Source organism: Peromyscus maniculatus, chromosome 21, assembly GCF_049852395.1.
Source record: "Peromyscus maniculatus bairdii isolate BWxNUB_F1_BW_parent chromosome 21, HU_Pman_BW_mat_3.1, whole genome shotgun sequence".
Classification (NCBI taxonomy): domain Eukaryota; kingdom Metazoa; phylum Chordata; class Mammalia; order Rodentia; family Cricetidae; genus Peromyscus; species Peromyscus maniculatus.
Genome location: NC_134872.1, coordinates 70,841,490 through 70,867,885, shown reverse-complemented (window position 1 = coordinate 70,867,885; position 26,396 = coordinate 70,841,490). Strand labels below are relative to the sequence as shown.

At 47.5% G+C, this 26,396-nt stretch overlaps 1 protein-coding gene across 3 annotated transcripts; it reads right to left on the bottom strand.

Moving 5' to 3' along the window:
- Positions 1–8,387: 8,387 nt before the first annotated feature.
- On the bottom strand, positions 8,388–26,012 carry Ptpn18 (protein tyrosine phosphatase non-receptor type 18). 3 transcript variants are annotated; one of them, XM_076557999.1, is made up of 16 exons: positions 25,835–25,996; positions 22,755–22,863; positions 22,397–22,473; positions 22,215–22,310; positions 22,082–22,120; positions 19,695–19,757; positions 13,310–13,378; positions 11,896–11,958; positions 11,480–11,622; positions 10,708–10,774; positions 10,548–10,625; positions 10,364–10,453; positions 10,055–10,143; positions 9,253–9,464; positions 8,791–8,865; positions 8,388–8,590 (listed from the first exon to the last, which is right to left on the bottom strand). In XM_076557999.1, the coding sequence occupies exons 1-16, from the start codon at positions 25,925–25,927 to the stop codon at positions 8,523–8,525; spliced, it is 1,431 nt and encodes a 476-aa protein (XP_076414114.1). In that variant the 5' UTR covers positions 25,928–25,996; the 3' UTR covers positions 8,388–8,522. The 3 variants fall into 3 exon arrangements, 2 of the variants coding, with proteins under 2 accessions (XP_076414114.1, XP_076414115.1); XR_013046802.1 differs by having other exon boundaries at positions 8,526–8,590; positions 10,068–10,143; positions 25,835–26,012; XM_076558000.1 differs by lacking the exon at positions 19,695–19,757 and having other exon boundaries at positions 25,835–25,991.
- Positions 26,013–26,396: the final 384 nt, after the last annotated feature.

Genomic DNA, 26,396 nt, shown 5'->3' with positions numbered 1-26,396 from the left:
GTTATGTTAGCCACATATGGTTTTAATTTTCCTCTCTGTCCTTCTGGACCTATACATTCGAGCCATCTTGCACTCTGTTTCACCTGAGATAATGTCCCAATTCCTAACAGTTGAACGTTTACCTCCTGAAGAGGCCAAGTTGGATGCCAAAATTCTGGTGCAATTATGGTAACGTCCGCACCTGTGTCTACCAGACCAGACAACAAAACACCATTTATTTTTATTGTTAATTTTGGTCTTTGTTCATTAATAGAAGTTTGCCAAAAAATTTTTTTTATGTTTTCTCCTGAATTTTCTATTCTCTCTGTTTCATCATCCTGACCAGCATGATTTATTCCAATAGGCATTTGGTTATTTAATCGCTCTCCAGAGCAGGCATTTCCTCTATGGCTGCAGGAAAGGTTTGAACTGGATTTGCACTGGGGGCCTGCCTGAGGCCCCTCTGGGAGTTTCCCGAAGACTGAGGCAAAGGATTACCCTGTCTGTCCTTTGTTGATCTACATTCGTTGGTCCAGTGTTTTCCCTTACCACACCTTCTGCATACTCCAGAAGGAAGGGGCATTCTGTTGCCATTGTTCCTTGAAGAAACATTGTTTCTGGGAATGACCTGTCTACAGTCCCTTTTCAAATGTCCTTGCTTTCCACATCCAAAACATCTAACACTCCTCAAACCTTTTGAAATTACTTCTCCTACCCATGTATCATCATGCTCATCAGCTTCAACATTAATTGTTTCTCTAATCCAATCTTCCATAGGTGCAGATCTTGCCCTTAATGGCCTGATTATTCTTTTGCATGCTGCATTCGCATTCTCAAAGGCCAAAGATTCAATTATTGCCTTACTAGCTTCTGAATCCGAGACCATTCTCTTTACTGCTGAAGCCAGTCTTTGTAAAAAATCTGTAAAAGACTCTTTTGGGCCTTGCATCACCTTTGTAAATGACTCAGATTTTTTTCCTGGTTCCTCAACTCTGTCCCATGCATTCAAGGCTGCCGTTCGACATAAAATTAGGGTTTGGACATCATATAAACATTGTGTTTGTGCTGAAGCATATTGGCCTTCGCCCATAAGCTGATCCTGGCAAACTTGTATTCCTTTATCCCTCCATTGTTTTTCTATGTTTTTAGCCTCCTCCTTAAACCAAGTCAGAAATTGAAGTCTCTGGCTGGGTTCCAGAACACCTTGTGCAAGGTCCCGCCAGTCCTGTGGTACTATCCTATTATATGTTGACCAAGTGTTTAACATTTGCTTTACATATGGGGAATGCATGCCATAAGATACTATTGCCTCCTTAAACCTTTTTAAATCCAACATTTCAATTGGAGCCCAAGTATTTTGTGTAGCCATTTGATCAGGCATCTGCTGTACGGTTACAGGATAAATTAAGGGTGACTGTGTGAAAACAGGCTTTCTTTCCGCAACCTTATGATCCCGACTTGAAACAACTTCACTGTTAATTTCTTCTGTCTGAATTTTTACAGGTTTAACAAGTTCTTCTAAAGCTGTTATCCTGGCACTTAAATTGACTATCTTTTTAAATATTAAAATGTGGATTATTATAGTGATAAGGTGCATAATTCCACCAATACTAATATTATATAGTTGTTCCATTGCCAGACTGCCTAAAATTTCGAACAAAAACCAATTTTCTTCCAATGTACACATAAAACCCATTTGTTTTTTAATGTGGAAAAAAAAATTCTCTTTTAGATAGTTTCCTTTAAAATATCTGATATATTATGACTTACCAAATCTGCGTAGAACAGTAGAAATTCGAGGGGATTTTCAAAGCAGCCACCTAGTGTCCCAGGTGTAAATCCAAAGAGAAAGAGAGAGAGAGAGAGAGAGAGAGAGAGAGAGAGAACAAGAAAGCGTAGCTGGCTAAAGTTTAAATGCAGCCACATGTTCCCTCTTGTGCCGAGTCAAGGCTTGGGTCTGACTTCCTTAAGCTCTGACCACGTGCGTTGGCTTTACAGGCAGGGTCCTGTTCGGCAGGGCAGGTCTGAGTTGTTTGTAGCACCGGCTTTAAGCAAGCAGGATTTAAGCAAGCAGCTCACTGATAGTCCAGCCTGAGGTCAAGCAGAACTAGACCCAGGCTAAGAAGCCGCTGCTCGGACTAAGAAGCTGATCGCCGCCGGCCGCCACGTGCCGCCGCCGCCACCGCCGCCGCCGCCGCCGCCGCGGGCCGCCTGCCGCCCTTGCGGGAAAGCGGACCTGCCGCCAAGCCAAGCAGTTTTTAATGGATTCTTGTCACGTTGGGCGCCAGATGTAGATGTAACCAACCGTCTTATTAAATAAGAAACACAGAAACAATGTAAAGGAGAAAGCCGAGAAGTCAGAGCTCAGAGCTAAAATCTCACCCTTCTTCCTGCTGTCCCAGCTTCGCGAAAAGAGACCTACTTCCTGTCGGTTCGTTTTTTTAAAGTATGTTGTTCTGCCTTCTCATTGGTTGTAAACCCAAACACATGACTGCCTCGTCACTGTCTGAATGTACAGCCCCCTAGGTCTTAAAGGCATATGTCTCCAATGCTGACTATATCCCTGAACACACAGAGATCTTATGGGATTAAAGGCGTGTGCCACCACCGCCACACTCTTGCTATGGCTCTAATAGCTCTGACCCTGAACACACAGATATCTATGGGATTAAAGGCGTGTGCCACCACCGCCCGGCTCTTGCTATGGCTCTAATAGCTCTGACCCCCGGACAACTTTATTTATTAACATACAATCAAAATAATATTTCAGTACAATTAGATTACCACCACACCTGACAATCTCAAGGGAAGAGGAAAACAGAAGTCCAGTAGGCAGTGTAGTACTGAGGGTGAGCTCTTGTGTTGTCATTATGAGAAGGGCAAAGGGACAATGATGTAGGGAACAGGGTTTGGAAGAAACAATTTCCCTGACGGGAACTGCTGGACCAGTATGTGTCAATCATTGTTTTCTAAAGACAGAAGACTAGAGCAATGGCTCAAGAGAAACCCCTGGCAGAAATCACCTTTGCTCCATTATCACAGGGAAACCCCACGCTTGCTGGAGATGAGAGATGAGATGCAAACAGATGCTGCCCTGCCCTGCTCTGCATGAGATGACAAGGTGCACCTCTTGCTGAGGGATGGAAGTAAGCAGGTGGCACCTGTATTCAGAGAGTCTCCCTGAGTTTTCCCCCAACACTTTCACGGGGCCTCCCTTTGCTCTGTATAAACATTGCATTTGAATCTCTTGGCTAATGCCACTAGTGGAAAGTGTATAACAACTTGGCTTTCCAACCGACATATCCTTAGAAATCTAATAATATTCCTTGCAGAAAAACTACAGCGAAGAAGACCAAAATTGCTGTCGAGTACTGCTTGCTGAAAAAATATATAAATAATCAAAGCAAATGTAATGTGTCAGACAAATGTTCTAAGCAGGGACCACACAGGGGTATACTGGAAAATCTGATGTTTCAACAGAAAAGCACAGCCTATTCGACGGTCCCTTCCCAGACCTGTCTGTGGTCTTGGTTCTGTTTTCTGCCTCTCTGTAAACCAATTATTTTCTGCCTTGCGTATTTTCAATCCTTGCCAAAGTCTCAACCCCTCTGCTTTCTCCTACTATTTGCTTATAAATCTCCAATTGAGTTTCTACTTTTTCTCACACTTTCTTGACTTGGGGTCACTGAGGATTGGAGACTAAAACCCGTCTTTTCAGGTTCCCATCAGAACTCTGAAGGAAGTATCCCACCTTGGCTCCAAGATATAGTCAGGGCTTGGCTGGTGACACCCATATCATCAGCCTAAGACCTGCCATTGCCAACCAAGAAATGCACTGATGAAGATCTTCTGCCATTTCCTTCATCACCCAGAGATGCTCTGAGGGGCCTCCATCTGGAAGCTATCCTCACTAGCTATCATGTCTCAGATTTGGATTCCACCATTAAACTTGACTTTCACAAAAATTCTTCTCCTTAGATACCTGACTAGTCACGAAGCCAACAAATACCCTCTTCTACCAGGTCTCAAAAAGTGGATTAATAGTTGCTTAATGAAGAAGGAGGAGAAGAGGGAGGAGGAGAAGGAGGAGGAGGAGGAGGAGGAGGAGGAGGAGGAGGAGAAGGAGAAGAAGAAGAAGAAGAAGAAGAAGAAGAAGAAGAAGAAGAAGAAGAAGAAGAAGAAGAAGAAGAAGAAGCTGCTGGATCTTGTGTCATGGACTTGCAATTTGTTCCTCTGGAGGTTGAAGCAGAAAGATTATCAACTAAAGATAACCAGGTGTGGTATCGCACACCTTTACTCCCAGCACTCAGGAGGCAGAGGCAGGCAGATCTCTGAGTTTAAGGCCAGCCTGGTCTACAAAGAGAGTTCCAGGACATCCAGGGCTACACAGAGAGACTCTGTCTGTAAACCAACCAACCACACAAACAAACAAAAGAACCTCAAGATATGTATGGGCTGAAGAATGAGTTCAAGGCCAGATTGGGCAAACTTACTGAGACTATTTCTCAAGATAAAAAGTAAAAAGTGAGTCAGGCATGATGATAGGTATAAAAAAACCTCAGAACTTGGGAGATGGAGGAAGAAGAATTGTGAGTTGAAGGCTAGCCTTGGCTATAGAGTGATTTCAAGGTCAATCCAAACTACATGTTTCAAATCACTAACTTAATTGTCTTATTTAAGGTTTCTATTCCCATGATGAGACACCATGACCACAGCAACTCTTATAAGGAAAACATTTAATTGAGGTGGCAGCTAAGTTTCAGAGGTTTAGTCCATTACCATCATGGTGGGACATGGCAGCTTGCAGGCAAACATGGCTACTGGAGAGGTAGCTGAGAGTTCTCCATCTTGTTCAGGCAACAGAAAGTAATCTGAGACACTGGGCGGTATCTTGAGCATATATGAGACCTCAAAGCCTGCCCCCACAATGACACACTTCCTCCAACTAGACCGTACCCCCTAATAGTGCCACTCCCTTTGGGGACCATTTTCTTTCAAACCACCACACTAACTAAATAACTAGGGGCTGGACAGATAACTCAGTGAGTAAAAGCACTGATTGCTCTTCTACAGGACGTGGATTTGGATCCCAGCACCCAATCGGAAGCTAACAACCATCTGTAACTCCAGTTCTAGGGGATCTGATGCTCTCTTCTGGTTTCTGAAGATGGTGCAGACATACAAGCAGACAAAACACCCGTACATATAGTTGTTTCAACTTTAAAAATAAATAGTTAAAAGATGGTTGGGGATATAACTCAGTGGTAAAGCAACAGGCTACCATGCATGTTGCCTAAGGTTTAATCTCTAGTGTAACAAAACAAACAAAAGCAAAAACAACAACAACAAAACCCCCATTTCTTTGGAACAAGATCAAAGAATGCCTAAGACTTTCTTCTGGACCAGATTTTACTTCCTGTCTCAGTGACTTTTCTAATATTGTGATAAAACACCAGACTGAAGCAATTTAAGGAAGGAAGGTTTTATTTGGGGTCACAGTTCCGGGGTATAGTCCCTGACAGTGAGGAAGTCAAGGCAGGAGCATGGCAGCTGATCCCATTACATCTGCAGTCAGGAAGCAGTGATGAATTCCAGTGCTCAGCTTGCTTTCTTCTTATTACTCAGTCCAGGACTCCAGCCCATGGCATGGTGCTGTCCACACCGAGGGTGGGTCCTCCCACTTTTATTAACCCAATTTATAGACTCTCTCACAAAGGTGTGTGTCTCCTAGGCGATTCTAGATTCTGTCAAGTTGACATTTAATATAACTATCATTCAGGATTCAAAGCAACAAGCCTAGCAGGCTGGCATTTTATCCTGAGCAAAAGGGGAATAAGAAGGTTAGGAAGGTGGCTGCAGAGTCCAGTTGGGAGAGAGCAGCAGTCTGACTCAGGGTAGATTTCCAAGGTAGAACTGACAGGACCCGCCAATACCCAGGAGTCTTCCTATTCAGCTGATCCTACAGACATGCTCTCTTGCTCAGCACAGCCACTTTCTTTCTACTCAGACCGGGCAGCTAGGATCTGCACAGTGTTCGCTGAGCTCAGAACTGACCCTGTCAACCTCAGACTATCCTGTCTTCTGGCCTCCAGGAGAGAACTTTGGTTGGTTTCTCTTCCATCAGGATGAACTGTTCTTCCTCTTCCTGCAACAGTTCCTGTTTCCAGGAATTTATTGCTGTCCTTGCTGGTCTCTGGGACTGAGGAAGTCAACAATAATTCTGCCTTTGAGATTAACCTACATGCCAAATGACACCCTATCATCCCTCTGCCCTTCATTTTTTCACTTCAGGGTGGTCATTCCCAGCCCGTGCTCTGAAAATGGCCCCCTGACCCTTCTCTGCTCCAAGATCCCTCTCAGCATGATCAGCCCCAACTTTCCTTAGAGTTTAGATTCAGCTGAGGTGTTGAAGGTTCCCAAGGTTTCCCTGTCATCCCTGCTTCATGTTGGCAGAGCTGTTCATGGCATAAAGATCTCCCAGCACTTGCCAGTAGACACTGTGACCAAATAAGACATGTTTCATACTCTTTTTTTTTTAACCTGCCCTTCATTGAATTCTCACAATAATCATTTTAGTGATGTGGGCCTAGCTAAGCAGATTTCTAGTAGGAGCCTTCATCAAATTCAAGACAGCTTTTCCAAGAGCCTGAAGAAGGTACTATGTCAGAAGGCACAGCCAGAGTGACTTATTTGCAGACATCATGGTGGGGGGTGGGGGAGGATCAGGGTTAGAGCATTATGCATATATTTATTCATGGCTTTCCGTCTCAGAGAATCTGCTCATCTGCATCTCAGGAAAGAAGATTTGAAGTTCTTTCTGGATGGTGTACTATTTATCTGACTGGGTGGTGCTTTTCTGTGACCAGCCAGAGATCTTTCTAGCTCACTGAGAGTTTACATGAGGGTCTAGCTATAGGTGTCTCTAGCTGGAGGTCTGTATGTCGTCAACCCAGGCAGGCATCTGTCTGAGGGCTTTGTCAAGGTAGGACTCTGTCTGGGGTGCACTTTCCAGTGAAGACATCTATCTCATTAGTCCTCCAGCTCGTGACTCGTCTGCCACTCTGGGGTTTGGTTCATCTGTCTTATTAGGTCAGAGGTCTATGTAGCTGGCTGCAGGTGTGTCTGCCAAGTGGCAGCCTGGGCATATCTGTCTATTCTACTCAAGGCTGACTGTCTAGCTACACTCCGAACAATGGTGTTCAGTATGTTGGACAGGTCTTCTGCCTCCCCAGGGTCGGGCTAGACAGATTCTAATTTTTTGGGCCTCCACCTGTATTGCTGGAGATGTATATATACTCATTTGGGAGGTTTGTTGGCTCATCTAGAGGATCATCATGTCTGACTAGTTGGGGGTCCACTTGGCAGTCTGGCTAGCTTTATGTCTATCTATCTAGCTTGGAATTTGGCTGGCAAATTTTGACATGGGATCTAGCTCTACCTGAAGGTAGTTATTCACCCGAAGGTCCACCTATGGGTTCCTACCTAGATGAAGGCTGGTAGTTCATCAATCTGCTAGCTGGGGTTCTGCCTGAGAATACACCAGGTCAGCCTAGCTGTACATGGTCTAGATACATCCCACTATCCAGACCATGCATGCCCAGCTAGGGATGTAGATCTGCCTATCTGGCAGCTGTCTGACCAAAAGGAGCGACATCAATGTGTCCACCCAAATAGGAGCTCTATGTAGGAGAAGCTCCATCTGTCTGGATAGTTGGGAGCTTAGCCATTCTGTCTGCGGCTGGAAGGTCAGTCGGTCTTCCCAGTATAACTGGGATGTCTGTGTACTGTTCATCTGGAAATTGTTTATGACTGGAGTTCTGTCTAGCTAGGAGTCCATCTGGCTGTCTAGCTGGCAGAGTGAGGGTCTGACTTTGGGGGACTGGTGATCACTGGCTGGGGCTGGTCTTAAAGGCTATTGGTTGATCCATTTCTCTCTGGCTGAGGTCCATCTGTTTTGCCGTAGACAACCCCTCTGAAGGTGTGGGTGTTTAGGGATCTAGCTCTATGTCCAGATTTGGTGAGCCATATCTTTTACTATCTGGAATCTCCCCCCCCCCCCCCCCCCCGCCCCCCGTCTCTCTGTCTCTGTCTCTCTCATCTGCCTGTCTAGGGTCAGGTCCAGCTGGCTCTAGCTAGACTTGACTTGGATCTGTCTGAACAGCAAGAGGCCCAGCTACCAATCCCCAGCTACCCCATCTACCTCATTCCCCTATGGTCACCTGAGTGTCTGGGCAAAGGAGGCCCCAGTACTGAGGATACACCTCTCATTCTGTGGAGAGGGGAGCTGCCACGCCCACTTCGGGTGATCGTCCTTAAATTTTCTCAGGTAGACCCACTTGAGTGGGTGATCTCTCACTTACCTCTCCAAGTCTCCGGGTCTGATTGCTATAATCACTGGGCCAAAGCCCTTATTTTTTTCCTCCCTGAGAAACTTTTATTTTGATGCAGACCCACAAAGTCCCATTCCCAACACAGTGCACAGCAGCATGTTGGCTGCAGAAGTCCAGCCACCACTGAGAGACAGGCCGTAACTGGCGCAGCACTCACACCCGTGTCCACTCCGCTGGAGGATCCCGTGGCCCTTTGGGCTTTCCAATGCGCAAGTTGAAGCCTGAGAGAAGAAGGGCGCCATGCAGAAGCTGAGGCGTGAACAGGTAACCTCTCCCAGACCACCACCACCATCACCCCCTCCCCACAGGCGCGCCCCTAGGTCCTGGTATTGAAGGACCTAGCCAGAATCCCGCGCCCCAGTCCAAACTCCCAAACTCCTGGAGCTCTCCAAAGCTGCACCCTAGGTTCGAACTGACTTACCTAGACCACCAGTCTGCGCTCCATTTGTTACTTCTTCATATGCATCAGGCCCGGGAGGGTTCTGATCCGCAGGAACTGCAGGCGGGAGAACCCCTACGGGTCAGCTCGTGCAGCCTTCTCGAGTCCCAGGGACTCCACCTAAAGCGCAGCTACAGACTTCCCTTCCCGAGGTAGCCGGTTGGAGGCGGAGCCATGGGCGTGGCCAAGTCCGGAGGTCTGTCTTTGGGGCCCGACTTGGACAACCCAACCTCTCAACCGAGATCTGACCTGGGGTTCATTTTGGGGCTTGAACCCCGACCGTCAGGATCCCAGGGACGTGGCTAGACTGGATCGGGAGCTGACCTCCGCGTGGCCGCTTAGACCCCACCCCACCCCACCCCGAGCCTTAGTAGGGTGGGGAACACGCAAACAGGTGCGCGCAGGTCGCCTTCGGCTCCGCATCCCGGGCGGGCCCGGACTCACCATGGCCCAGTGGCGTCGTCCCCCTGGCGTCCTCGGTGTGTGTCACCAGCCGCTGGGAACGCGGAGCCACGTGGCTGTAGAGGGTGGTGTCCGCGCTGCTGGGCACCCGCGTCCCCGGCCCTGTGCCCGCGGGGGCGCCACGCTTCTGCACCACAGCGTACGTGTACGTGTCGGCCATGGGGAGGGTCGGGGGCCCGGGCACCGAGATGCTCCTGCAGCGAGCAGCAAGCAGAGGAAGTGAAAGCGCCGGGTACAGGGAGAGCAGGGGAGGGAGCAAGCTCACCCCAGGGTGCGGGCTTCCTTCCTGCCTGCTTGCCCCAGTCCCCAGCGCAGGAAAGGAGGGAAGGGGCGGGCCACCCGAGGGCTGAAACCGGGGTTCCGTGTCCCTAGTACCCCTACAGCAGGAGGGACAGGTTGGCAAGTGGAACCAATGAAGACCCATGTAAAGCCAGACTTGGTCGTGTGTGCCTGTAACCCCAGAACTCCTACGTGAGATGGGAGACAGAGACAGGTGAATCTCCCAAAAGCCTGATGTACACAGCGAGACTAGATTGTCTCAAAACATGTGGAAGGTGAGGACCCATACCCAAGGTTGTCCTCTGACCTCCCAGTAGTGTGTACACACACACACACACACATACACACACACACACACACACACACACACACGAGGCGGGGTGGAGAAAGAGAGTCTAAAAACGTATTTGCCTAGTTAATTACCGTCTGGAAGAGCAAGGGGAAGGCTAACCCACAATGTTAGCCGTCCAGGGGAAGAGTGAGCTGTGAGTGGCTCAGCCAGTACCTGAGAACCCCACCTGGTGGGCGGGATGAGGCAGGCAAGGCTGGGGAGGTCCTGAGGGACAAGGCATCCTTGCAGATTGGGGCACAGTTCTGCGGGGGAAAGCAGGCGAGGGAGGGTCGTGAGGCCGTGCCCCTTATGCTGGTCACTGTGGGTGCTGAGGTAAGGGGACAGCCTGAGGAAGGGGTCCCGAGGAGGCAAAGGAGCCTTTCACAGTGAGTCAGTTGCTGTTCCCGGGAGGAGTATAAAAGTGTCGATGGTTGACCAAAAAAAAAAAAAAAAAAAAAAAGAGTCGAATTGGGGGTTCTGTACCTCCTTGAGATTCTGATGGTGGGGGCTGGTGTTCTGGAGAGTACGGGAGAAGAGCTGGGCCACTGTGTGGTACAGGAACCTGTACTGCTCCTGTCGGGGCGAGTGGTCATTGAGAAGGGAAAATGGTGAAATACAAGCGTCTCCCGGTGTCCCTGGGAAATGGGGAGACAGGCCGAGCACACACCTCCGTCTGCACTGCGGCGGGCCGCTGTTTCCGCATCTCAAGGACCACGTCGAAGAGGCTGAAATTGGGTGGGATTGTCTGGGACAGAGAAGGGGGAGTGTGAACAGGCCCTGGTAGGCAGGCGTGGGACACACTGCCCACGGAGAAGACGGCGCCATACCTGGGTCAGCAGCAACTGCCTCACGTAATCCACAGCACACAGGACACCGGTTCGCCCGCAACCAGCGCTGACAAGCAAGAATCAGAGCAGGCTCCATCATGGCGTGCTCACAAGTTCTTGCCCTCCTCCCCTTCCCAAAGGTCTTGCTGTGTTGCCCAGGCTGGCCCCGACCTCTTGATCCTCTGACCTCAGCTTCCTAAGGGATGAAACGTCAGACCAGCCTAACATCTGTGTACAGATGCCACAACCCCTCTTCTACACGGAGAATTCGGGGCTGAGCTGAGGGAGATCCCCTGCAGTATCTCTTACATTGCAGGATCCCTAGATTATACTTTCAAATAAAGCCTTACTAAACTGGGCACTCACAGATTGGCTTGACTGGCTGGTTAGCAAGCCCCATGGGTCCACTTGCCTACCCCTCCTCCAGCCCTGAGGTTACAGGGGCAAGCCACCATCCTGGCTTTTCCTGGGTGCTAGAGATCTGAACTCAAGTTCATGTACAGCAAGTACCTTGCCCACTGAGCTATTTCTTCCAAAACCTTTTTTTATTCGCTTAGACTTGCGAAGTACCAGTTAGTTATATGCTTACTCCCCAGTCGGCAGTCTGTGCTCAACAAATGCCAACGATTCCAGCTCACTGTGTCATGAACATACGGCCAGAAGTTTCTCAAAAGAGGCAACTGAAAAGGGAGGCTGCTTCCCAGCCATAAACTCTCTCCCTGGCTTTTCTGTCTCACCCTCACCAGATCCCCATAAAGCCTGTTCCCTAAACCTGCAGTGGACACAGAGGGGTCCAGGGCCAGCTCCTCGGAGGCGATGGGCCTCCTCCACCATGGTGAGAATGTGATCGGGATTGCTGGGAACCCCGTGGTCTGGCCAGGACATGTACTGTAGCTGGTGCACAGAGCGGGATTCCTGAGACAGGGAAACAGAGAATAGAAAAGCATACATTTATTGAGCACCGACTACAGTTCTAAGCATAGCCCATTTAAATCCACCAGATAAGGCTCAGTGGAAGAACATGCCCAAGGCTGCGGGCTCCATCCCCAGCACCGCAAGGAAACACAAGCTCACTGCATCATAACTGAGGGTGATGGAAACTGATCACTGTCCTGAGTGTCCCATTTTACAGAGGTGGAAACAGCTCCTCCCACGCAAGGGTCCCTTCACCTTTTGCCTTCTCAGTACCTTCTGGAATGCAACCTGGAGGGTCCTGAGAACGACGTCTGCATTCACTGGTGTCTCCTTTGTCTGAGCATGTGAGAAGAGGAAAGAGAAAACAAAAGAGAAACAGAGATCTTCAGTGACACATTTCATATCTCTAGAAAGCAAAGGGTTGAGTTTTGTTTTTGTTTTTGAGACAGGTCTAGCTATAGAGCCCAGGCTGGCCTCAAACATGAGATCTTCCTGCCTCGGCTTCTCATGTGCTGGGAGGACTGGTGTGTACTACCATGCTTGATGGAAGCAAAGCATGTTGATAAAAATCAAATACTAAAGACATTTTTAAGATTCTTTGGCCTGCAGTGCTGTTCTTACATTCCTGGGATCACAGACTTACTTCCCATGTGGTTGAGCGACAATCGAGCTTGCTGGGCATGTCTTACAGTTCAGACTTTGCTGGACTAGCTTACATAGTGTGTCCTTGTCACAGTTCCCAATCCTTAGTGTACTTATATTTTCTTGCTTCCTTGGACATTCTCATTACATAGTATTTTACTTCAGAAGAATACCTTTAAATGGTTTCACAGTCAGCTAGGCAGTGGTGGCCCACACCTTTAATCCCGGCTCTCAGGAGGAAGAGGCAGGTGGATTTCAGTGAATCTGAGGCCAGCCTGGTTTACAGAGCTAATTTCAGGATGGCCAAGACTACATAGAGAAACTCTGTCTCCAAAAAAAAAAAAAAAAAGTTTTCACAGCCAATGATGATATAGTCATATATTCTTAATTCAAATGAATTTCTGTACTGATAATATTTTTAGATTTTCCTTTGGTCCAAACTTCTCCCAAGGCTTTCAAGGAAACTTTTGTCAGAATGGGGAAAGAGGAATGACTATACAAACCAAATTAATCCCTTTACAGTGAACACAGAGAGTTCAATTGTTCTGAAATACAATGGTCCACTGCATCTGTTAATGGCTAACTATCCGTAGTTATTTCCTCCAGTGCTCTGGACATGGTAAATAAATATAAATTGCAGAAACCTGAACAGGTACAATTTGGTTACAGAGGTAACAGTAATCATAATCAAAAGTACTAGGGCCTGGGAAGAACACTTACATAGCATGTGTGAAGCCCTTGATTCTCTTTCCAGCAAAACACACACACACACACACACACACACACACACACACACACACAAATGATAATAATAATAATAATAATAATAATAATAAAAGTGAAAATAAATTTTAAAAACTTTTAATTGCGTTCTGACGGTTTGCATGACAACCCCAAAGAATTCTGAGTTTTCCATAGTGTAAAGGAGCTGTGAGAAAATGCCTCATCCTTCCAGGGCTTCTGCTTCGACACATCTTCCTTGAGTTCTCCCACACTACCCAAGGCCTGCAGAAGCCACCTTGTTCCCATCCCTGCCCCAGCTTACCAGGGTGATGCAGAAGGGCCCGGTCTGCAGTGGCTCCTGATCCTGGGCCCAGTACCGTTCACACTTCTTCTGCAGAGGGAGGAAGGAAAGGCAGGAGTGAATGGGGGAGGTCACTTCCAGAGTGCCAGGACACCCAAGTGTGACACGTGGAAGGGCTGGCAGCTGTGGCTGGAATGGAGGCCAGCTGCAGAGAACGACATTAAACACATGCACACTCCACAGAGGCAAGCTTTTTTATTTTGTTTATTTATTTATTTATTCATTCATTTATTTTGAGACAGGGTTTCTCTGTGTAGCCCTGGCTGTCCTGGAACTCTCTTTGTAGATCGGGCTGGCCTCGAACTCATATAGAGATTCACCTGCCTCTGAGGGGCAAGCTTTTGATTATGCTGGGGGGAGGCAGTTCAGGACATCCTCCTACTGCCCGGAGTTAGAGCTAAGTGCATGACCCACGGCATCTCGTCACAGACACGTGCACTGCAGGGCGTGGTCACTAAGTGGACCACCTGGCCTGCTGCCTCGACATGTCACCGAGCTGTAGGAACTGAGGAACCCCATGATTCCAACACGCTAAAGAAGCACAGGTTGTGGCCCAGAGAGGGCAACACAGAATTCTCAGGGAAGAGAGAGCTGTGCAAACAGAAACCAGGGAAACAGAAAGGGCCAGACGATAAAATATCCAAAGGAGATTTGGCCACCTTCCTAGAAAAGTAAACCACTTGACACACTCTTTAATGAAAGTCAACACAATCTAACCCTGAACTATGGACACTTAAACCATCCACCCAATAAAAATGTCCCTGACATACAAAGGTGTAATAACACATGACTTGTTCCCAGGGGAATAAATAATCAGGGGATAGAAAAAGATCCAGAAGAGACAGAGAAAGAGGCAAAGACCTCAAAATAGCAATATAAATAGTCAAAATGGAAACACGAATGTAACAGAGGATGATGTATAAGATGCAAAACCAGACCTAAATGGAATTCCTAAATACTTGAAATTCACTCATAGCAGGTTAAACCCCCAAAGAAAGAAAAGCCATGAGCATGAAGATACTGCAGCAAAAACAAAGCAAAGAGAGAAGACAGGAAAATAGGAGAATCGGGCCTTTGTGGGACACACCAAGTGGTACCTGGAGCCCAGAAGAGGAGAGATGGAGAGAACAGAAAAACACTTTTAATTAAAATTTCTTTTAGTTTATCATCTTATGTGTATGGGTGTTTTACCTACATGTATGTCTGGACACTAGGTGCATGCCTGGTGCCTGAGGCCAGAAGAGGGCATTGGAACTGGAGTTACAAATTATTGTGAGCCCACATGTCACTTCTGGGGATTGAACTTGGGTCCTCTGGAAGGACAGCCAGTGTTCTTAACCACTGAGCCATCTCTCTAGTCCCAGAGAGAAGGGAAATCATACTTGAAGAAATAAAAGCTGCAAGTTCCCCAAAGCTGATGAAACTAGAAATTAATAAAGCCAGTAATCTGTATTGAGGGGGAAATAAATAAGAAGACAATGTTGAAGCACACCACAACCCACCTGATCAAAAAAGGAAAAACAATAATAATAATAAAGAGAAAAATCTTAAAAGCAAAACACAATTTCTTTCAGAAACTCTGTAAGCCAGAAGGCAGTCATGTGATATCCTGAGAATACTGGAATTTAAAAAAAAAAAAAAAAAAAACTTGGTCTAGACAACTAGAGTTATTCTCCAGGTCCCACATGGCCAAAGGAGAGAAGTAACTCTTGGGCAGTTATTCTCTGACTCATACCCCCCAGCCCCAAATAAATTAGAAATTTATTAAATTAGAAATTTATTAAAATAGAAACCTTGTCACACAAAACTAGGCAAATTTATTGCAAGCAAATCTGTAAGGAGACACATCTCATATGAATGGAACAGAACACCAAAAGGAAGCTTGAGTCTACAGAACACAGTAAGGAACAAAGACAAAAACAGATACGTGGTTACATTAAAACAGCTCTCTAGCTGGGCGGCAGCTAGAGAATGCCTTTGATCCTAGCACTCAGGAGGCAGAGCCAAGCGGATCTGTAAGTTCGAGGCCAGCCTGGTCTACAGAGCGAGATCCAGGACAGGCACCAAAGCTACACAGAGAAACCCTGTCTAGAAAAACCAAAATAATAATATTAATAATAATATTAATAATCTAGTTACATTTATTGAACAAATAAGGCAGAATTAATACCAACCCTTCACACATCCTTGAAAAAAAAAAAAACCTAAAGGTGCATGAACATGACTCAGGACACTAAAGTCAATTAATGTCCTACCCAAACTAGAGAACACAAGAAAAACAAAGTATCCACCAATGTCTCATGAACTTAGAGCACAAATTCTCAAGAAAATACTAGCCAAGTATTATATGCCATGACCAAGCAGGATTAATCCTAAAAATACAAGGTGTTTTGACAATGAAAATCTATCCGTGTCAGAGCTGGGGAGAAAGTGTGGATACCTGAGTTTGGATCCCAGGAGCCCATGAAATGCTGCACACAGCTGAGTGTGTTTATAATTCTAGCACTCTTTCAGGACAGGAGGCAATGTCTCTGAAAGCCTGCAGGTTAGTACCAAAACAAGAGACCCTGTTTCCAACAAGGTGGGGGCCAAAGTACAATACCAGAGGTTGTTCTGTGACCCTCACACTCATGCTATGGCGTGAGTGCACATGGACACACACACACACACATGAGAGAGAGAGAGAGAATTAAAAACAACTCATTGGTATCAGGTATCATATTAATAGATGATATCATATTAATAGATAATAACAAAGCAAAAATCCAGGGTCATACAAATAGATGGAGGGCAAAAAAATCTTGACAAACCAACATAGCTTCACCATAAAAACATGAAGAGAATTAGGAGTAGGAAGGAACTCCTCAACAATGCCCAGAGCATCTACGAACTCCACAGAAATGCCCGGTGGTGAAATTTAGAAGCCCCGGCTGGAGACAGAAGCCTGTCAGTTCCGCCCCCACCCCAGCCTGCGGCGACACAACTGGGAAAAAGAGAGAATCTGAGTGTGGAGAGGGAGGAAAGGAGATGAGGAAGTGACGGAGCAGGGCAGGGAGGGCGAGGGGGATGTCAGCGCACAGCCTGGGAAGGAAGAAACGAAGCTTTGATTATTATATATGAGATGACTGGTTCCTATGGAGGAACTCCTAAAGAATTCGTACCACACACACCAGGCGAATAAGCTCAGCTAGGTTGCTGGAAAAGATCGATGTAGGAGTATCAGTTTTGTATCATTACTCAGTATAAACTGTTCGGAGTGCATAAATTAAAACAATCCTGTAACATCAAGTATAAAATATATGCCACAAATTTTCAAAACTGTAGTTTTTGTTTTGTTTTGTCTTTGAGACAGGGTCTCAACTATGTAGTCTTGGGTGACCTGGAACTCACTGTGTCGATCAGGCTGGCCTTGGACTCACAGAGATTCACCTGCCTCTGCCTCCCAAGGGATTAAAGGCATGTGCCACCAATGCCTGGCAAGTACAAGTACCATCTTTTTCACTGACCCCTACAAGGCATTTGCTGAAAGAAAAGGTCAATGCAGGTAAGTGGAAATCGTCTATGTAAAGATGGCGGCACAGTCCAAACACACAACCATGGTGCAGTCCCTGTGAAAACCCAGCAGTTTAGAGTATTTTATTATTACGTGCATGTCCGATGGGGCAGGGCATGGGTGCTAAGGCACACATGTGGAGCTCAGAGGACAACTCTGTGGAGTCAGTCTCTCCTTCTACTTTTACTTGGGTTCTGGGGATCAAACTCAGGTTGTCAGGCTTTGTGACAAGGGTTTTACCACTGAACTGTCTCTCTAGCCCCTGGCAGATTTTTGATGTTACTGAAAAGGTAATCTTAAGATGAATAGAGAAGTGTAGGTGTGGGGGGCTATGGAAGAGCAGCTCTGGTGTTGAGAGTTTACTGGGACAGACGGGTCTCAGCACACCGTCGTCCTCATGGGCACGACTCGGTCCAGTGAAAAGGCACAGAATGAATTCAGCACAGGGAACAGGGATGTGGCTCAAAGCTGCTCACCTAGGGCAGTTCCCAGGATGAGCTTCGTTATCCCAGCAATAAACTGTGGCAGAAATGGTGACATGTCAACCCAGTGAAGCTTGACAGGGAGTCGGTTCCCTGGGAATTTTACTGGGGACTTGTCAATAGCATAGATATGCTAGGCGTCGTGAGCCATCCTTACACAAAAGCCTCAGAATTCATCCAAGAGCCAGGTTCATAGGAAGGCCTTTCTAAACATGAGCACTAGGCTGGCCTTGTTCACTGTTTTGCACAAGGTCCATAACCAAAGCCATCTTCTAGAACAGACAAATTCAGTGATAGGGAGATAGCTCAGACAGGAAAGTGCCAATAGGATCCCTGGGCTCACTGGCCAACCAGTCTAGCCAAAGCAGGGAGCTCCAGATTCAGTGAGAGACGCTGTCTCAAAATAAGGCAGAGAACAAGAGAGGAGTATACCTGAGGTCATCTCTGGCCTCCACACACATGTCCATACACATGCACATGTACCCTCCCATCCCCATGCATACACATATACCACACAGCACACCCATACAAACACACAGAGATAGGACAAATCAGAGGACCCACTTCCTTACTGGAAGCTTACAGGGCTATGGATGTAGTCCAGGAGTAGAGAGAGGATTTGCTTATTAAGGAAACGGCTCTGGGGTTTGATGCCCAGCACCGGAAAAAAAAAAAAAAACTCAAAACTTGCTACAACAGTACAGTAATCACAACCTTGTTTTGCTAACACAAAGACAGACTAATTTATCAATGGAAGAATTTGAGAGCTCAGAAGTAAGCCCTTATAATCACTTTATTTTTCAATAAAGATGCTGTGGGATTAATGGAGAAGAAATGGTCTTCACCAATAACATGGGAATAACTGAATACATATGAACGAACTTTGGATTCCTTTCTTATCCTGTATACAGAAAAATTAATTCAAAAGAATAAGAAATTAAATGTCATATAGAAAGCTATGAAACACTTAGAAAACACAGAAGTAGATCTTTATGCCTTCGACAGTGACTTCCTAGATGTGAAAGGAAAAAGACTAGCAGAATGATAGATGAGAACCCAAACATGTAAAGCATATCTGTGCCTCAAGGGTCACCGTTGGGAAAGGAAATGACAATCCACAGGACGGGAGACACACTGTCAATCACATGCTGATAAGCACTTGTATCCAGAACTTCTCCAACTTAGTAATAAAGACAATAGCCCAGTTTTAAAATGGGACCTGAATAGATGTCTGTCCAGAGAAGACACACAAATGGAGAAATATACATGAAAAACAAAACCCAAATGAGTGGTTTTCTCTTTTAAAGATTTATTTTTGCCAAGTGGTGGTGGCACACGCCTTCAGTTCCAGCACTAAGGAAGCAGGGGCAGGTGGATTTCTGAGTTCAAGGCCAGCCTGGTCTAAAGAGTGAGTTCCAGGACAGTTAGGGCTACACAGAGAAACCCTGTCTCCAAAAAAAAAAAAAAAATTAATTATTTTTATTATTTTTAATTGGGGAGGTCACATGCATGTAAATGGGGGTACCTTCAGAGGCCAGGATTGTCCGGTGCCCTGGAGCTGGAGTTATAAGTAGCTGTGAGCCACTTGGTGTTGGTGCTAAGAGCCAAATTCAGGTCCTCTGCGACAGCAGAATGCACTGGTAAGCACTGAGCCATCTCTCTCTTCCCGGGAGTGGTTTTCTTAATGAGTGGGAAGTACAACATAACCGTTGAGCTGGGGAGATGGTTCGTGGGTAAGAGCAGTTGCTGAACAAGAATGAGGATCTGAATTCAAACCCCCAGCACCCGCATGGAAGGACAGGGCTACACCTGTAACCACAGCACTGTAGGGGCGGAGGCAGGAGGATCGCTGGGACTTTGCCAGCAGCCTAGCTCCAGGCTAAGTGGAAGACCCTGTCTCTAGGGAAAAGGGCAGAAGTTGATAAAGCAGGATAGCTGACTTCCTCCTCTGGCCTCTGTATGTGTGTGCAAGAGCACACCACACCACACCACACACACATGCACACCCAAACACACATACGTGTGCACACACATGTACAAGCATACGCACGCACACAAAATAGCAAGTATTGGAGAACATAGGCATAAACTGAAACCCCCAGCTGGTGGAATCATTAAAGGTATAGCCACTGTGGAAAACAAACAAACAAACAAACAGCAATTCTACTGCAGATTTATATTCAAAGAACTGAAAAACAAAATAGGGGTGCTAGAGAGATAGCTCAGCAGTTACAGGTGCTTGCTGAACAGCCACAAGCGCTGGAGTTCCGATCCCTGCACCCACATAACAGGCCAGGCACCCTCTGCATACCTGCAGCCCCAGCTCAGAGGTGGGCAGGGACAGGAAGATCTCTGGTGTTTGCTGGCTTCCAGGCTAGCTGAGGAAATCCAAGCACAGAGTTCAGGGAGCGATTCTGCCTCAAAAGGAGTAAGAGAGCCAGGCAGAGTGTCACAAGCCTTTAAACCTAGCAGTGTAGCAGGAGCAAGGGGCAGGGATAGGTGGATCTCTGTGAGTTTGAGACCAGCCTTGTCTACACGTTGAGTTCCAGGCCAGCCAGGGTGACATGAGATGTGAGATGTATGCACACAGGTGCACACATCTATAACCACACGTGTGTGTACACTGACACACAGACACAAGTACACACACACACACACACACACACATACACGAAGTAAAACAAAAACCAGAATCAAACGGATAACTGTTTACCAGTGTATGCAAGCAGCATTATCCGTAGTAGTCTAAAAGGTAGAAGCAGGTAAAAGGTAAAAGTCTATCCGCACATGAATGGATGAAGGAAATATGACACAAAGCACAGTCAGTCTGAAAAAAAAATGAAATTCTGATACATGTGACAACATGGACACACCTTGAAAACACCAAGTGAAATAAACCAGAAACAGAAGGACACTTACGTTATAATCCCGTTTACATGATGTAAAAAGTAAAACAGGCAATTCATGGAGACAGAACACAAGTGGCCAGGATCAGGGGCCTTATGCCTTTTAGTGTGTGTGTGTAAGTGTGTGTGTGTGTGTGTGTGTGTGTGTGTGTGTGTGTGTGTGTGTATGCTAAATGTGTTCGGGTGTCCAAGGAGGCCAGAAGAGGGCACCAGATCGCTCCGGGGCTTACAGGCAGTCGTAAGCAGAGTTCAGGTCCTCTATAAGGAGCAACAAGTGCTCTTAACCTCCAAACATCTTTTCAGTCCTTTAAACGGCAATTTTTATGTTTACATATATTTTTATACGTCTTAAAAGACCCCATTAAAGACTCCTTCACATTCCCAACAATGGTTACACACCACAGAGAGAAGCAGGGGACAGGCAGGATGGCTCATCAGGCCTGGGCACTTGTCATCGCCAGACTGATGACCTGGGTTCAATCCCAGGAACCCACATGGTGGAAAGAGAACCAGGCCCCAGAGCTGTCTCTAACCCCCACCCCCACTGCTCAGTAGGCACGTGCACATGCCCCCCCACACAAGAAGTGCAATGTTTTAAAAAAAGAGAACAACAAGTATTGGTGAGGATGTAACAAAACTGGAGTTGTCCTGCATATGGGTAGAAATGTAACCTGATGCAGCTACTATGGAAAACAGTTTGTCACTTCCTTAAAATAGAGTTAAAAATAGAGTTCCTCCATGACCCAGCAATTCCACCCAGATATATACTCGAGAAACGAAAGTTCATGTCCACTCAAAGGCTTGCATATGAATGCTTAAAGCAGTGTGATTCACTGAAACCGAAATATGGAATCAACCCAGCATCTACAAACTGCTTAGAGGAATGAAATGTAGAAACATCCAGTGGGGTACTATTCAGCAACAAAAAGGAGTGAGCTATGAAGAGGTTACCACATGCAAGAATCAAAAACACAGAGAGACAAAGCCAGTCACAAAAGACACAGCTGCACAGTTCCATTTTCCATAAAACACACAGAGTAGGCAAATCTGCAGTCACCAAAAGCAGACCAGGGGTTGTCTGTGACTCTAAACATGAGGTGTGACTGCTAATGGGGTGATGAGAATGTTGGTGGTCCCTAAGTTGCCCAGGCTGGCCTCAAAGTTTTCATCCTCTCACTTTGGCCTCCCAGGTCCCAGAAGTACAGGAGGGAGCGGCTAAGCCTGGCTGAACAGGTGAAGTGCATTCCAGTAAAAAGGCATTCAAAGGCAGAAACAATAGCGTGTGGAGTACAATCACACGATTGTGATGTGTAGTTCCCATCTAGAATTACCCGGTGTGCTGAGGTGGGTAAGAACTGTTGAGGGAGATGAGAAACGGAAAAACACAGGCAGGAGTCACAGGTGGGCGTGCTGGGGAGTAGGAAGCCATGTGAAGGTCCAGGTAACAGAATGAGCAATTGGAAAGTCTAAGGCAGAGGATGGCCATGGCACAGGCCCTCTCTGGCTCATCTGAGGAATGGCCAAGACCAGCATAGGTCGAGGGGAGTGTGAAAAACAGCGAGGGATACAGAAAGACCAGAGCGGAAACTGTACAGGGCAAGTCCTTGGCCACGTCGTGGGCTGGCGGAAAGCCCGGGCTGCCGGCACTGAGGGGACAACCCCAGCATCCAAATGGAAAGATCAAGGAAAACTAGGGACTAGTGGCTTTTGCAGAGCGACAATGGAGTCAGCCAAGGACTGGGCTCAGGGTCCTAGGGACGAGAAGGAGAAATGCGAGGCTGAGGATACATACCCGTCCATTCTCTGTCTCTTGACAGGCCATCAGGATCACCTAGACCAGGGGGCAAGGGAGAGGGAGGCCATTGGTAAGGAGAAGCAGGAAGGAGGGAGACCCAGAACCACGCCCTCTGTCCCTCAAAGCTGACCTTGACCCCAAACTCCCAAACCAGGCGCCAGAAGTCCAACAGAGTGTGAGGCAGGGGTCCTTGTGTCGCGATGTAGGCCTGGCTTCCATCTGTGCCCTGGGAAAGGCCCGTTCATTAACAAGATTCTGAAGCCCACCCTCCCCACCCCCGAGAGGCACCTCTTCCCTGGTCACTAGCCTGACCCGGATGAAGTTGGCATTGATGTAATCTCCGTGTCCCTCCTCCTGGAGCAGGGAAAGGATAACGCGCGTCTCATCATCTGCCAGTGGGTGAGACATGTGGAGAGGTGTGTGCCAAGTATCTGACAGCTTCCCGGGCGAAAGCAAGCAGGGTAACAGAACGCCAGTGTGTTCTGCCCCTTGTGGCTTCGTGGAGTAATGCAGCTGCCTCAAGTATGGGAAGTAGAATGCTTTGGGGGAGCTCTTGCCGCCCCCGCCCCCCCCCGCCCCGCCCGGCAGTGGGTAGCCGCTGCCACCCGGGCACTACCACCTAGCGTTTGTGCAAGTGGAGCCGACTCCCTAAAGACACCCACTGACTTACATGGCACCACGTCTTTGTAGCGGTTCTTCTTCGCGTTCCCAAGCCGACTGCCGACCTTAGTGGAGCACACACCTCCAGTCTTCCAGGCCAGAGAGCGGGCCTTAATATCCTGGAAGAAGGCACCACGAGCCAAAAGGCAGAGAAGAGGCAAGAGAGAAGAGGCAAGAGAGAAGAGGAAAGACGCCAGGTCAGAGTGTTGGGACGCTGAAACATCCCAAGAGTTCACCAGACCAGGACAGACTAGGGCAGACCCATCAACATAAGGATCTGTGTAACAATATCCAGCAACAGCAAGTGAAAAACACGCTCAGTGCTAGGTGACTCAGTCATCCTAAGCGGAAACTACCCACTGTTCCTGTTGTGCAGACGAAAGCTGGTGTAGGAAGGGGTGGAGCAACTCGCCGAAGGTCCCACAAGGAGACTGACCTCTCAGACCTGCACACTCAATCCACGTTATACTGGACTATAAATAATAAAATATGCATTATCTGGACCCAAAAGATTGCTCGGTGGGTAAAAGCACTTGGTGTTCGGGCCTGAAGATTTTCACTTCATCTCCAGATCCCACACCATAATAAGGAGCGAGAAGCAATACCGGAACGTTGTTCTCTGATCCCTACATAGGTGCTGTGGCATGCACAAGACTCCCACCCCCACACAAATGAAACTGAAGCGAGGGAGATGGCTCAGTGGGTAGAGGTACTTGCCACCAAGCCTGATGAGCTGAGTTCGATCACCAGGATTCATAAGGGAGAGGGAGAGAATCAACTCTCATAGTTGTGCACACACACACACAACTAAAAAAAAAGTTCAAAATCATCCTTGGCCACATATTAAGTTCAAGACCTGCCTGAGCTACATGAGATACTGTGTCAAAAAAAATTAAAATGGGTGTTGGAAAGATGGCTACGTGGTTGAGTGCTTTCTGCTCTTGCAGAGGACACAAGTTGGTTCCTAGCACCAGCACCAGCCAGCTCACAATGGCCGGCAATTCCAGCTTCAGGGGATCCAACACCCTCTTCTGGTCTCCAAGAATCCGTGTGTGTGTGTGTGTGTGTGTGTGTGTGTGTGTGTGTGTGTGTGTGTCACACACACACACACACCAAACAAAATTTTTAAATAAATGCTTTGTACAAGATACAACATGACAATATACCATATATATATATATATATGACTTATAACATACAACATATAAGAAGATGCTATAGGTACTTCATAACTGGTACATTATTATAATTAGTGAAGAATATTACTCTAATTATCAGGTGTTCATAACTGCAATGATAATAAACGCCTATCAAGGTGCCATTGTGTTCGGGCCACCAGCCCAAGGTGCTTGACTTATGTTGATCAGGTTATTCCAGCCCCCAGAGACATCTTCCTATAGTGGTGTCACTGTTGGAATTTCAGTCAGAGGTAGGAAAATCAAAGCCCTGGAATGAGGGAGTGAGGGAGGGAAGGAGAGAGAGAGGGAGTTAGTGAGGAAGGGAGGGAGAGAGGGAGGGAGGGAGGGAGGGAGGGCAAGATTCTGCATGGAGCTCTCAGAACTGCCCTCTTCATCAGCCTGAAGGATACATACATATTTATGGCCATTTTCATGTTTATAAACTATATATTTTAGGCCGGGCAGTGGTGGCACATACTTTTAATCCCAGCACTCAGGAGGCAGAGGCAGGAAGATCTCTGTAAGTTTGAGGTCAGCCTCGTACACAGATAAACTTTGTCTCAAAAAAATATGCATATAACACATACATTTTTTAGTTATCGTATTTTACATGTATAAATTATTTAGATTCATATTTAATTTACACATGTTTGTTCTGTATATTTACTTACAAACTTAATCAATTTGTTTTTTATTAATGTTTGTTGTACGGATTGTGGTATTGTCATTAGTTTTTCATTTGGTTATTTTTTTGTCTTTTTTTGACACAGGGTCTTTCAACATAGCCCTGGCTGTCCTGCAGCTCTGTGTAAACCAGCCTGGCCACAAACTTACAGAGATCTGCCCCTGCCTCCTGAGTACCGGGATTAAAGGCATGGGCCACCACAGTGTTGTATTGTTAGTGGGTTACATAATGGTCTTTGTGTAAACTACCTTTTCCTTTCTTGGAGACAATCTCACTCTGCATTTCAGAGTGGCCTCAAATTATGGAACTCAGGCTGGCCTTGAACTCACGGTGATCCTCCTGTTTTAGGCTACTAACTGTTGGAATTACAGGCATGTGCCACCATGCCAGGCTGTAAGCGGCCATTTAATGCCTGTTTTGATATATTCATAATACATATCTCTAAGTTTGATAGAGCGTGTTTACATATTTGGATCATGTCACTATGTTTAAAATACTTCATTACGTGTTATATGCCATGCCTGCTGAGTGCTGTTCCCCTCTCACAAGTATAACTGGCACTACCTGATGTAACATCTAGAAGTTTTGTAAGCCATGTTAAAGGCACCTATCCAGTGAGTATCCGACATGTGCTAGGAAGTGTTTCTACCAAAACCACCTAATTTCTCAGACCAACTTGGGTTTTAACATTCACATTTTCAAAACAGTTGAAATTGAGGTCGGACCTCCCAGGACCGCAGTTCTGAAAGGCTCTAGGCATAGACTCGAAACTGGAAACTCCGGAGCTCAAAGGCTAAGCTACAAAGCTTCCCTGTTCCTCTTTCTGCGGCCCCAAGCCACTTCCTCCCAGGGATTACAAGGTGACCTAGGAGTGGCCCGGGTCGGGGACTGGAGTCCAGCGCAGGTGTGCCGCCTCCTTCCCTAGCGGCAGCCACCGCCCTGCGAGGGAGAAGGGTCGCTCCGGGAGAGCGACATGGACGCCTGAGTGTGTCCCGCTCCTCCCAGAGAGCCGTGTACTTCACCCTCTGGGCACCTGCGGGCAGAGTGAGAAAAGCTGAGAGAAAGTGTGGGCGCGCGACAGAAGTGCTGGGAGAGAAAACCAGAGAGTCGGAGGCGGCAGGAGACGCCCCGGGAACGCAGAGAAACAGGCAGAGCTTTCACACTGCACAGGTGGGCAGCGGTGGGCGCAGCCCGGCTGCGAAGCTCGATCGCTGGAGTGTCACTCACGCTGAACTCGCGGGCAAGGATTGCTCCCTCCCGGCGGTCCCGGGCCTCCAGCTGCTCCAGGAAGCTCCGCACCAGATCCAAGTGGCGACTCATGCTGCGACCCGCCTGCGAGGTCTCTGCACGCCGCGCTCCGACCCCCGAGAGTTTAGACAGCTGCGGGGCGGGGCCTCCGTCCCAGCAGCCAATGAAGGCCGGTAGTGGCTGGCAGGCCACGCCCCTCGGCCAATTGCATTAGGAGCTCACTCTGCTTCGCCCCGCCCACAGGCGCGGGCCGCAGCTGCTGTAGCACATCCTGTGGCTGTGGGACTCGCAATTCCTCGAAGTAGGACGTCCTGTAGACGGTCTGCCGCTGTGAGACCCGCATTGCCCCGATGTAGGATGTCCTGTAGACGTCCTGCTGTTGTGGGACCCGCACTTCCCCGCTGGCGCCTCAGGTGCTTCGGCTGCAGTGCCGCAGCGGTGGAGTCCTCACGGAACGCTCGGACTCGCTTTCCCGGTGGACGGCTGCGCTCTCCATGTCGCAGGCCAGGTTCCTGAGGCTGCACTGGAATCGAAAGGAGTA